The sequence below is a fragment of the Gastrolobium bilobum genome, unplaced genomic scaffold (assembly GCF_033153095.1).
Source record: "Gastrolobium bilobum isolate Gb01-03AN ecotype WA unplaced genomic scaffold, APGP_CSIRO_Gbil_v1 utg35916, whole genome shotgun sequence".
NCBI lineage: Eukaryota > Viridiplantae > Streptophyta > Magnoliopsida > Fabales > Fabaceae > Gastrolobium > Gastrolobium bilobum.
Window position 1 is genome coordinate 1 of NW_026897999.1, and position 13,896 is coordinate 13,896.

At 38.7% G+C, this 13,896-nt stretch overlaps 1 protein-coding gene across 1 annotated transcript; it reads right to left on the reverse strand.

The window, feature by feature from the left end:
- Positions 1–11,553: 11,553 nt before the first annotated feature.
- LOC133312016 (protein LATERAL ROOT PRIMORDIUM 1-like) lies at positions 11,554–12,879 on the reverse strand. Its single transcript, XM_061513150.1, has 2 exons — positions 12,135–12,879; positions 11,554–11,988 (listed from the first exon to the last, which is right to left on the reverse strand). The coding sequence occupies exons 1-2, from the start codon at positions 12,862–12,864 to the stop codon at positions 11,645–11,647; spliced, it is 1,074 nt and encodes a 357-aa protein (XP_061369134.1). The 5' UTR covers positions 12,865–12,879; the 3' UTR covers positions 11,554–11,644.
- Positions 12,880–13,896: the final 1,017 nt, after the last annotated feature.

Consider the following 13,896-nt stretch of genomic DNA (forward strand, 5'->3'; position numbering starts at 1 on the left):
TCTAGGTGGTGGTAGCTTATCAATGAGTGCAATCTTAGCCTTATCTACCTCTAAACCAGATTTTGAAACCTTATGGCCTAGGACTATACCCTCTTGCACCATAAAATGACATTTTTCCCAATTCAAAACCAAATTAGTCTCCTCACATCTCTGTAAAACTCTAGACAAATTCAGCAAGCAATTTTCAAATGAATCTCCAAATACAGAGAAGTCATCCATGAAGACTTCTACATACTCATCAATCATGTCATTAAAAATGGCAGTCATGCACCTTTGAAAGGTGGCAGGGGCATTACAAAGCCCGAAAGACATTCTCCTAAATGCAAATGTGCCATATGGACATGTGAATGTTGTTTTATGCTGGTCTTCTGGAGCTAAGGGTATCTGGTTATAACCAGAATACCCATCAAGGAAGCAAAAATATTCTTGGCCAGCAAGCTTGTCAAGCATTTGATCTATGAAAGGTAAGGGAAAATGGTCTTTTTTAGTGGCTGCATTTAATTTCCTGAAGTCTTGACAAATCCTCCAACCGGTTATGGTTCTAGTTGGAATAAGCTCATTTTTTTCATTAAGCACGACTGTGATACCTCCCTTTTTAGGGACACAGTGCAAAGGACTTACCCAACTACTATCACAAATGGGATATATCACACCAGCATCCAACCATTTAATCACTTCCTTTTTTACGACTTCTTTCATGGTTGGATTGAGCCTTCTTTGAGGCTCAATAGAACTGGCATTTTCATCAACTAGCCTTATCCTATGCATACAAAAAGAAGGGCTAATACCTCTAATGTCAGCCATGGTCCAGCCAATGGCTTTCTTGTGATTTTTAAGCACACTTAGGAGCTGATTCTCCTCATTATTTTTGAGGGCAGCAGCTACAATTACAGGGAGGGTATTATCTCTTCCTAGAAAAGCATATTTAAGGTGAGTTGGGAGTTCTTTCAACTCCACTTCAGGTGGTTCCACAATGGAAGGTTTAAGAGGTTTGGTGACTCTCTCATGAAGTCCTAGGGACTCAAAATGTTTGTCACCAAAGAACTTAGTAGGATAAGACTTCAATGCACATGCATGATCATGATTAGATGCATTATTTTCATAAAATTCAAAAATGGCAGAATCACTTGCAGAATCATTTGTTTCCAAATTTTCGTGTAAATGGGCAGCAACTAAAGTATCAATTACAGATATGGCAGAACAATCATCAACATCATCATCTACATATTTCATGGCTTTAAAAACACTAAAGGTCATAGTGTCATCATTTACCCTCATTGTTAACTCTCCTTTTTTCACATCTATTATTGCACCCCCTGTAGCTAAAAATGGTCTTCCTACTATAATAGGAATATTTTCATCAACTTCACAATCAAGGATAATGAAGTCAGCTGGAAAAATAAATTTTTCCACTTTTACTAAAATATTTTCCACTTTTCCTTCAGGGTATACAATAGACCTATCAGCTAATTGGAGAGTTAATGTTGTGGGTGCAGATTTTATTCCTAATTGCTTAAAAATGGAAGCAGGCATCAAATTAATGCTAGAGCCTAAATCACATAAAGCTCTACCAATATACCTATCTCCTATAACACAAGGAATAGTAAAAGAACCTGGATCCTCCATTTTAGGAGGTACTTTTGTAGAGACAATGCTGCTGCATTCTTTGGTCAGTGCCACTGTTTCGAACTCCTCTATTCTCCTCTTTCTTGATAGGATGTCCTTCATGAATTTGATGTAGCTTGGCATGTGTTGAAGGGCCTCCACAAATGGAATGTTGATCTGGAGTTGTTTGAGGATGTCTAAGAACCTTTTAAAGTGCTGCTCCTGGTTTTGTTTTTGTAGCCTTTGTGGAAATGGAATCTGCCTTGCCCTTGATCTTGGTGAAGTGCCTTCATTTTGCTGCGTAGGTTTGGCTGGCTCCTTTGATTTAGGTGCTGATTTTTCTGTTTTTCCCAAATCACCTTGCTCCTTGTTGTTTTCTGAGTCTTGCACTTCAATTACATTAGGCTCTTCCTCTTCTTCAATTGGTTGAACATTTTTTTCTGCCAACTTCCTCAAGGTAGAAGGCCTAATAACATGCTCTGGTTGTTCAACCTCTCTTCCATTTCTCAAATGGAGAGCCTTACAAGATTCCTTTCCCTCTCTCCTTGGTGCTTCAGTATCACTAGGAAGAGTTCCCACCGGTCTATTGCTAAGAGAGGAAGCAATCTGCCCCATTTGTGTCTCTAAGCTTTTTAAGATTGCTCCATGACTTTGAAGCATGGCCTCATGATTTTGCAGCATCCGGTTTGACCACTGATCATTAGGAAGAGGCTGAGCTTCTGCATTAGATTGCCCTTGCTGATCTTGAGGCATTTGTGAGTTGAAACCGGGTGGAAATGGGACTTTTGGCTGATAAGGTTGCTGCCCTCCTTGGAAGGGTTGATTCTGATTTCTATTTCCAACATTTTGATGGTAATTTTGGCCCTGATTCTGGCCAAAATTCCCACTTTGTTGCTGCCATCTGCCTTGGTTATAATTTCCTCTATTATTGTAGTTTTTGTTGTAGTCACCAACATAAAAGGCTGAAGAGGGGTTGCTTGGGCATTCTTCGAAAAAATGAGCTCCATAACAAAGGGAGCAGATTGGTGTTGTTTGAGCCACTTGAGCAGGTGGTTGATGTTTAGTTTCAGCCATTTGCTTGACTAAAACCTTGAAAGTGTTATGCATTGCTGCCATCTCAGCTGCCATGGATGTTATTTCAGTCACTTCATAAAGTCCAGCTGCCTTCTTTGGAGCTTCATCTCTTTGTTCAGGCCATTGGCAGCTGTTTTGGCTTATCCTCTCAAGTGTCTCAAAAGCTTCTGGATACCTTTTCAATAAAAACATTCCATTGGCAGTGGCATCCAAGTGAGTTTTGCCTTGGTGACTCAATCCTCTGTAGAAAATCTGAATGGTAGCCCACTTAGGAAGACCATGGGTGGGACACTTTTTAATCAGCCCCTTAAATCTAGTCCAGCTCTCATGGATTGACTCATCAACATACTGTCTGAACCCTGTTATGTCATCCCTCAAATCACATACCTTTGTGGGTGGGAAAAACCGCATAAGGAAGGCTTCTCCAAGCTCCTTCCATGTGGTGATGGACTGTGCAGGCAAATCTTCTACCCATTCTTCTGCTGCCCCAGCTAAAGAGAAGGGAAACAGCCTCATTCTCATGGCATCTGTGGACACCCCATGAACAGCAAATGTATCGGAAATTTTCATAAATTTCGTAATATGCTTGTGGGGATCTTCCTTGGGTAATCCATGGTATTGAGTCATGGATTGCAGCAGCTGTATCATCCCTGGTTTGAGATCAAAGTTCCCCTCCACTCCAGGCTGGACAATACCAGGAACTACTCCATCAAGTGATGGAATAGCATATTCAGCAATGGGAAGCTCTTCATCCACCATAACTAGAGCATGGTTGCCATTCCCATTGCCATTGATGTTTTCTCCATTAACAGATCCTTGGTTCGACTCTGCCATCTTCAATAGGTTGTAGTAATGCTTATTGCTGTAATCTAAATTGAATTCTGCAGAAATCTCACAAGAACTTAGAATTGGAGTTAGTAGGTAACAAGACAAAAATGTAAAAAGGAAAAAGATTCAATAAAAAAAATAAAAATCAAGAATTCTAAAACAGAATCACAAAAAGAAAATGAAATCAAACACCGTTCCCCGGCAACGGCGCCATTTTGTTGGGTAGTATTTTTCTCAAAAGAAGAGTTATCGTTCTCAGGGAACGGGTTATTTAGTTTTCCTTTTTAGTTCCTATTTCTAATTTCTTGAAATTAAGTAATCAATCTTTTAAAACTAAGAAAATTCTAAATGAAACAAGGTATTTATCAAATTTGTATTAAACAAAATTTAACAGAGGAATATCTAATCACAAATGTATCAATTATAAGGTTCTGGAATTCTTTGAATCATGGATGAAGGAGAAATTTCGCATTCCTGCGTTTTATAACTGCTACGGCACTTTAGTATCAGAATTCGAATTACTATGGCTATTTTATCTGAAACTTCCCAGTTCCAGATTTTAATCTTTAGAAGGATCTTTTCCCAAAGTCTTCTAAATCTTTAAAAAATTATATCAAAGACCTCCTTGGGTTATCCCTAACCTCAAGGGTTCAATTAACAAGGGACATAACCTGATTTCCCAATCATAGCTATGCTAAAATTATTCAAGACCCATTCCCATGGTGTTCTTGAACTTAAAATCAAAATCTTGTTAATCAAATGAAACTAAAGCAAACCATCACAGTATTCAGAAAAATAAAAGATCACCCAATCATCGTGAATCCCAGAAAGAGAAAAGATCAGAAACCCATATTCAAAAATATTACAAATCTAAAAGTAAGAAACATGCATCACAAAAAGAAAATGAAAGAAAACTCAAAGTAAAGTTACAAACCGGTTCTTCAAGAGTCAAAGTTCCTAAACTAGAGCTAGGAAGAAAAAGATCAGAAATGGGAAAACCGGAGCTCGTATGCAGATCCGTGGTTCCTTTTCTTGAAGTTGCGTTGTCAATGCACTTCGAGATCAAGAATTGAAGAACATGCATCAGCTTTCAAGACAAACACTCAGATTCGAAGAGAGAAAAAATGCAAAATTCTAAAACGTAAACTGAAACTAAAAGTACGGTATATGTGTCCCTAAAAATGACTCAGACTTCTATTTAACTAAAAACTAAAAAGCTGCCTCAAAATGCATTGCTGTCCATCCATCTCTTTGTCCATCCAATGGTTCAGATTGGATCTTGCTTTCAAACTGCAGTAAAAATAACAAAAGAGAATAGTAAATCATCAGTTTATCTCTTTCTCTTTTTTTACCTTTGGGCTGATTGGTACTCATTTGGCCCATTACCATGCACTAATATCCATCCTTCAACTCAAATATTGTAAAAATAAAGCCATTAAAATAATCATAATTTATAGCTAACAGTGCGCGCTCACCGGACGACCACACCAGAAAAATCTCAGCCGACGAAGCCCATCCACGCGCTCTCACGCGCCGCCCCTTTCCCGGCGAGTGAATCCCACGCGCAGCTCCTTTCTCCGGCGCGTGCGGCCGTGTTTTTGGACCGGACCACCACCATTCTTCTCGTCTTCTTGTCTTCTGTCTGGATCTGTAATTATTTTTCTGATCAGAGGTCATTTGATATTCTGTTTGGTTGATTTTATCGCTGGTTGTTAACTTTTTTTGTTAAAGAATGGCCGAGCATGATAGTTCTTCGATCTTATCTGGTAAGAGCACACGTTCTATATCTCTTCTTGCTTCTTGCACTGATTTTAAAACCTCGTGGATTTTGGATTCTGGTGCAACTGATCATATGGCTTGTCGTACTGAGTTGTTTTGTTCTTGTCATCCTACTGTTGGTAGTCATACTATATCCGTAACTGATGGATCCCATAAATCAGTTATTGGTTCTGGTAACATTCAAATTCAACCTTCCTTGTTTCTTAAAAATGTTCTTTATGTTCCTCAGCTTTCTACTAATCTTATCTCCACTCAAAAACTTACAACTGATTTGAATTGTTCTATCACATTTTTTCCTTCTCATTGTCTTATTCAGGATCTTACCATGAAGAAGACAATTGGAGTTGCTAATAAACAGGATGGGTTGTATCATCTCCTTCCAGACCATGCTAGCAAAAATCAGTTATTAATGACACGTCATCCTTCTACTGCAGAGTCTATGATTTGGCTCCATCACAAACGTCTCGGGCATCCACCATTTAGTCTTCTGAAGTCTATGTTCCCCTCTCTGTTTCTCAATAAGTCGGTTGAGACCTTTCATTGTGATGTTTGTGAATTTGCAAAACACCATCGAGTGTCATTTCCTTCTAGCACTATTAAAAGCAGGGAACCTTTTTCTCTTATCCATTCTGATGTTTGGGGCCCTTCTAAAGTGCACAGTGTTTCAGGTGTTAGGTGGTTTGTTTCTTTTATTGACGATTGTACTCGGATAAATGGATATACTTGATGAAAGACAAGTCTGAAGTACCAGAGATATTTATTCGGTTTCATCACATGGTTGAGACTCAGTTTGGTAAGGGTATTAAAAGACTCAGATCTGATAATGGTACTGAGTACGTCAATCAACGCCTGTCACAATTCATTTCTGACAGAGGTATGATTCATGAGCTCACATGTGTTGATACCCCTCAACAAAACGGGGTTGCTGAAAGGAAAAATCGTCACCTTCTTGAAGTTGCTAGAGCACTACTTTTTCAGACATCTGTTCCTAGTTCTTATTGGGGAGAAGCAGTACTAGCTGCAACTTTTTTGATCAACCGTTTACCTTCACGGGTCCTTAACAATATCAGTCCTATTCATTCCATGACTTCCTTCTTTCCTTCTGTTCCCATATTGCAGAGCCTTCCACCAAGAGTGTTTGGATGTGTTGCCTTTGTCCATGTTCATAAACAACATCGGAGTAAGTTGGATCCTAGGGCTCTTAAGTGTGTCTTCCTTGGTTATAACCCTTATAAAAAAGGGTACAAGTGTTATCATCCACCAAGTCGGAAATTTTTTGTTTCTATGGATGTCACCTTTCAAGAATCTGAATCTTATTTCCTGGGTCCTCATCGTCAGGGGGAGAATAGTTCTTCAGAAGACTCGTCCCCTTCCTTCTTTGAGTCTGGATCAATCTTCTCTCTTCCTAGTGTGTCTGCTCCTGGTGTGTCAGAACCTTCAAATACACCTGAGATACAACCCATACTGTCTCACCAGCAACCTCAATCGTCTGAACCACTGGTAAGTCCTGAATCTCCTATTTCTTCTGAGTCTCCTGAATCTCCTGTTTCTGATTCTAATATTATTTCCTCTCATGATTTGTCTATTTCTTCTGATATCTCTAATGACTTACCCATTGCTTCTACTTCTGATGACTTACCTATTGCTCTTAGAAAAGGAAAAAGATCTTGTCACAAGAAAACTTGTTCCTCATGTCCCTCTTGTACTCAATACCCTATCTCCCACTTTGTTTCCTCTGCTAATCTTTCTGTGCAGCACAAAAGCTTTGTTTCAGCACTAGATTCTATTGCAATCCCAAAATCAGTACATGAAGCCTTGAAAGATAGGAATTGGGCTCAAGCCATGCAAGAGGAGATGAATGCTTTGGAGAAAAATAAAACATGGGAGGTTATTGATAGACCCAACGGAAAGAAAGCAGTAGGGTGCAGATGGGTTTATGCCCTGAAATATAATTCTGATGGCACTCTTGAGAGATATAAGGCTCGATTAGTGGCCAAAGGTTACACTCAAACCTATGGCATTGATTATGAAGAAACCTTTGCTCCAGTTGCAAAGATGAATACAGTGAGAATCTTGTTATCCCTTGCTGCCCATTACAATTGGGATATAAATCAATTTGATGTGAAAAATGCTTTCCTCAATGGTGAGTTAGAAGAAGAAGTCTACATGGAAATCCCGCCTGGTTTTGATTCTGTGAAGGGGGAAAATAAAGTTTGTAGATTAAAAAAGGCCTTGTATGGATTGAAGCAGTCACCTCGTGCTTGGTTTGGAAGATTTACTAAGGTTATGATGACCTTAGGATACAAACAGAGCCAAGGAGATCACACTCTTTTCTTCAAGCACTCCCAAAATGGGAAGCTTACTGTGCTCCTTGTATATGTTGATGATATTATTATCACAGGTGATGATTTTGTGGAGAGACAGATTCTGCAAACACGGCTTGCCTCTAAGTTTGAAATCAAAGACCTTGGGAAACTGAAATATTTCCTAGGGATAGAAGTAGCTCATTCAAGCAAAGGAATTTTTATCAGCCAGAGGAAATATGTTCTTGATCTTCTCAAAGAAGCAAGAAAGCTCGGGTGTAAACCCTCTAATACTCCTATTGAGCAGAATCACAAGATGGGCTATGAAGAAGAGAGTCCTCCAGTTGATAAAGGACAATATCAACGACTAGTTGGGAAATTGATATATCTGGCCCATACTAGACCAGACCTAGCTTATGTTGTTAGTGTTGTCAGTCAGTTTATGCACGATCCAAAAGAAAAACACATGCAGGCAGTAGAGAGAATTCTTCAGTATCTTAAAGGTAAAGTATCTTAAAGGTACTCCTGGTAAAGGATTGTTATTCCGACGTGATGGCGATCTATCTTTAGAAGTCTACACAGATGCTGATTATGCTGGATCCGTGACTGACCGTCGTTCTACCACTGGTTATTGCATGTTTCTTTGCGGTAACTTGGTGACATGGAGAAGTAAGAAACAAGATGTGGTTGCCAGATCAAGTGCAGAAGCTGAATTTCGAGCTATGGCTCAAGGCATTTGTGAGTTACTGTGGCTGAAAATTGTTCTTGATGATCTCAAAATAAAATGTGAGGGACCTATGAAGCTGTTATGTGATAATAAGTCCGCTATTTGTATAGCTCATAACCCGGTTCAACATGATCGGACTAAACATATTGAGGTTGACCGCCATTTCATCAAAGAGAAACTTGATAGCGGGTTGATTACCACTCCATACATTCCCACTGGGCGTCAATTAGCTGATCTATTAACAAAGGGGCTTCCTTCAGACAGATTTCAAGAACTTACTAGCAAGCTGGGAATGATAAATATTTATTCCTCAGCTTGAGGGGGAGTGTTGTAAATAATATTAATTTAGTTATTATTTAGTTTTTATTTAGGCATTTATTGTTGTATTGGGCCAAGCCCTTTGTTGTATTGGGCCAAGCCCATTAGGTTAAAAGTAGGTCAAATATTCTCTATAAATAGAGAACCCTTTGTACAGATTATTTACAATTCTATAATATATTAGAATACCCTTTTTCAAGTGCGATACCATATCCCAAGGTTCTTTACATGGTATCAGAGCCTCGCCGCCCCCCACTTTCTCTTGTAGCATTTCTTAGCACAGGTAGGCTGGGCCTGTTGCATTGTCCACTCTTCAAGCCCAATGGGCTCTTGTGTGAGGGAGGCGTGTTGAGATATATAGTCCCACATTGGTTGTATGATCAACTAATGTGAAGTTTATAAGACCTTGGGCACTCCCACCCTTTGAGCTAGCTTTTAGGGTGGTGTATCCCAAGATTCTTTACAAGACATGTACCTGTATGTTCCCATTCCAACATTATTACATCAACCATGTGATGCTCTATCTAAATTAAATACCCAAATACAAAGAGGGAGAGGGAAGGGGTTAGATCACCCAAATTTATAAAGAAAGATAAACAATAAAGTATTAAAATCATAATATAAACAAAACGTTCATAATATTCTAACTCAAATAAGAAAAATATTACACAAACTTTGAAGGGAGTGAAGTAACAAACCAAACAACTAAGCAACAAAAACTTTGTGTTATGCAGGAACTGATTTATATTAGAGTGATAAGTGAATAATAGGTACCCAGTAAAAAAAACATCCAACAACAATTCAGGAATAACATGGATCATACAACCCAATCATGCATTCACATAGGAGAAGAGCACAAAGTCAGGTTGAAAGGACCCAAGTTTTAGGTATACTCCCAAATCCCAAGAAATTAAAACAATTAGCCAACATCAAATAAGCTAATGTCCCACGGATATCAACATGACAAATATTGCAAGGCCTAGGACAAATAAATTCTCCAATTTCCTAAAATAACCCTCATACAACCTTGACAAGAAAATGGCATAGGACAAAAGCTATTCATAAAGATAGGATTTTTTTCTCATTTACAAGATAAGCTGCGTGGGACAGTTCAACATTATACCGACAAAGAAATACCACAAAGCGTAAGAAAAGTAAGGACACCATTGAATGTGGTTACAAACACATAACACAACACCCATCTTATATTAAATAACTACCCAAAAGCATGCCAGAAGCAATCCTATACTTCACGGACCTTACACGCATGAATAGAATATACATCAAACACCATAAGACAAGAAAAGATGAAAAAATAAAATAAAATAGTAGTCCAATGCACATTACAAAATCCCCCAACATATAAAATATGTTCCGACAACAAAGAGGGAACAACTAATAAGTGACAATGAATTGTTCAAAGATAATGAAAACATGCAATGAATTTAAACAATCCTTCATTTGTTTATTTATGCAAGGTCAGAAATAGCGGCTAATAAGATTCTAGTCAACTAATAAGTGACACACACATGCAACTTCACATTAATACATAGAAAAAAGCTGAGCACTCAACCCCCTAACAAATATCCTGATTGAAGGAAGGAATGATAATTTAAATCGTAAATGGTTCTGAATTATTAAAGAAAGAAACTTTCAAGAAAAATTCCAAAGCAATGTGCAATCAACATCAAAGCAAACAAACCAAGAGTTCTAGGTTCAGTAACGTGGGAGGGTGGATGGGCTCAAAACCCAAAATTAGATTAGTCGGGACGATGAGGACTTTAGACATTAGTTAATACCTACTAAAACTAAAATCAAATCTAAAAATTAAGCTATGCAAATATTGCTAACATCAAAGTATAGCATCATGGACACGGAGCACCAAAATGAAGCAACAGAAGCATTAATAAGCCTTGATTTAGACAATTACACTATATACATTGAAAAACGTGCCTGAAATGTTAGATGAAATAAAAAGGCAGGGTAGTGGTGATGGTCTGAATTCCAAAAATTAACAAAAGGAAATGAGAACACATCATGCCTTCATGAATATAGAAATTAGGCAAGCTGTTTACGCATCAGTGAGATGTTGTGACCAATAAACAAGGATGACAATGACATCCATATAATGATAGTGACGTAACAACTACTTGTCATGCGAAAAGTCTAAAGCAGCACTATGAGTGAACATACATTCATTTCTAGTCTACACTAATAATCCAAAACAAAACTAAGTTAGAAGATACAAGAGATGCCATGATAATATTAGCTTCCCAACCCAACACTAGTAATCCAAAACATGAAAATAGCACATACAGAGAAAAGGAAGCATATCCACATACTAAGTATATCATGTGCTGAAAAATATATCTGGCAGGAGCACTGAACATGCAATAACAATTTGAATAAATATACATATCTAAATTTTTTATTATTATTATCAATACTTTAAACTGTAGATTATCTTGTGGGGTTTACATGTAGAATAATGTAGATTTCACCTTTTACAAATTTAAGTCTAAAACAAAGGGAATACTAAAGGTGAGGAAAGTGCAATAGTAGCTTCGAAAAATCAAAACTTTAATATAATCAACAATAATTAATAAATAAGATCTTAAACAGTAAATTTAGTAAAACAAGATTTTTCGAGAATAGTTTTCCATTTTCAGTTAATTTGGTATATAAAACTGATACCATGAAAAGAATCACTTCAACCCAAAATCTTAAGGTATTGGGTGATTGTATTTTTAAATGGTTTATATTATTCTCTAATAGTTAATGCGGGTCCTTTTTGTTTTCCACTGATTTACTCATGAGAAAACACAAAACCAAGGAGTTGAAAAATGCAGAGAATGACATGCCTAATAAGATACAAGCTCAGAAGAATATTAATTAATTTTATACTAAAAAGCCTTCTTCTCAATATTAGCAAAATAAGAAAATTAGCCTACAATATGTGTCAGGATTTCCAAGCCAATCTATTAATATCTTGCACTCGGAAAGGATCATTTTAATTTATTTGATTACCAAAGGTAGATGAACCTCCGAGTAACCCTCCACCCGAAGCTGCATAAACATCAGAAGGATCAATCATTGGAGATGAAGATGAAATTCCATTTCTACCACTTCCAACATTTCCACCACCACCCAAATGCAGTTCAGAAAGATTAGGATAAGCATCTCTATCTTGAACCCCTTGATCATAAAGAAACCCTTTAAACACATGGCCACCAATCTTCACAGTAGCCTGATATGCGTACTCATCTTCACCATCATCCACTGCCGTTACTCTGACACAATTGAACACTGCGGGTGCACGCACTTGACCAGGCAATGACTCTTTGAAACTCGCATCTGCACACAATTCAACCAAACCCTACACTCAATTCCCAAAACCCCATGAAAAACAACAACTAACATGAATGAAACAACATAAAAGGGTTTCATATTCATGATATTTATAAGAGAGCACAAATAGAGCAACAACAAAACAAACAAACCTTGATGGCTAGAACTAGTGTCAAAGCTCCTAGGGGGAGTGTTATTAGAAGTCGAAGTATGAGATGTTGTTGTGGTGTTTGAAGCAATGAGCCTAGGTTTCTTGGTGCCAGAAGTTGAACCACTAGACCCCGCGGCAGCAGCAGTAGTAGCCTCCGCCATGAGCTGTCGTTCCCGCCGCCGTGCCACCGGAACCCACGTGCTCTTCACGTGAGTAGGGCAATCAAAACCACGACTCTTGCAGCATGTCCTGCACCTTCTATGACTACAACCTTTCTTCGCCTGGTTTCCACAGTCTTGGCAAGTTGTTATTCCACCACCACCACTACCACTTCGTACTAAATTGTCATCGCTATTATTGTGCTCAAGAAGAGCATGCTTCTTTAAATAGTGATTATGTTGTTGTTGTTGTTGAGATTCATGGTCCTGCCAAAACTGAATTCCCCCTCCACGGCCACGATTCCCTATGAGGTTCTCGTCGTCCATGTTTATGTTAGGAGGGGCAACGCATGGAGTTGAAGTGAGGACAGGGATAACACCAACACCAAGTGCAGTGGCAGGGTTGGAACCACCGTTCATGAAGTGAAGATCCGACATCACAGCCTCATGGTGGTGGTGATTGTGGTGGTGGAAAGATGAAGCAGGTGTCACCACGAACAAGTCACGGAGACCCACCATGCCCATATCCGGTGACAGGCCGTAGTTGATTGACCTAGTGGAACTAGGCCACATTCCGGCGGTGGGTCCGGTGGAAGCTCCTCCGGCGGCGGAGGCGGTGGAGGAACCATTGAATCCGAGGCAGAGGTCGTCGAGTGGGGCAGCGCGACCGACAGCGGAGGAGGAAGGTGTGGCTGCCCAGTCAGCAAAAGCACCAGAATCTGAAGGCAACCTCCTTGTAGTAGCCACAACTGAAGGTGTTTGATGATGTCTCAAACACAATCAAAATATATATTTTTATATATATGGTTTTTTGATATATCAAAATATAATTATAACAAAAACAACAACAACATCGAACGCATGTATGCGTATGTATGTGTGTGTCTGTGTTCACAACATGGTGGTGGTTATGATTGTCTGTCCCTAAATGAAAGGTTGTTAGATCTTCTGAGTTTTTTTGTTTTGGAAGGGAACAACTCTATCCATATGGATATGTGTCTAATGCGGGTTTTATTCAAGTGGGGTCTCTGCAAGTGTATCACAGAGAGAGAGAGAGAGAAAAGGGTAAGAATTTAAAAGAGAGCGATGGAATTTGTGCGAGGGAGAGTAGAGATCTCTTGTGTAAAGAATTTAGCACTTCTCTTTTTTCTGCTTCCTGCTTGATCTTCCTCTGCTACGATTGTGGCTCACTGCTACTCACTTAGGAATTTTTCCACACCAAGAAAAGGTTAATTAATTGAACAAGAGAGAGAGAGTGTGTTTCTGGATGGTCCAGAATATAGCAGAGAAAGAGGGCACAGAGAGCAATGAATGAGGTAAAATGCAATAACGACCTTTGTTACTGTGCATTATATGCTCTTGTTATTGTTGTTGCAACTCCATTTTTTATTTTTATTTTTCTCTCACCGTCATCTTCTTTCTTTGCTTCCTTGCTCTCTTGAGCTTTTCCACTTCCTACCTTTGTATCTCAGTGTGTCTCTCTCTTTCACTTTCTAAAAAATTTGGCTTCTTAGAAGGCAAACCTAATGAAGGTGGGTTCCTCTTTCTCCCTAACCTTTCTTTCTCTCTCTCATTCTCTCTCCAATTATCACCTTGATATAAGTA

Excerpts from the sequence above, each read along its gene's own strand:
- LOC133312016 (XM_061513150.1), bottom strand. The coding sequence starts at position 12,864 with ATGTGGCCTAGTTCCACTAGGTCAATCAACTACGGCCTGTCACCGGAT. Across the intron at positions 11,989-12,134 it reads CACTAGTTCTAGCCATCAAG|ATGCGAGTTTCAAAGAGTCA; the intron begins GTTTGTTTGTTT and ends AATTGTGTGCAG.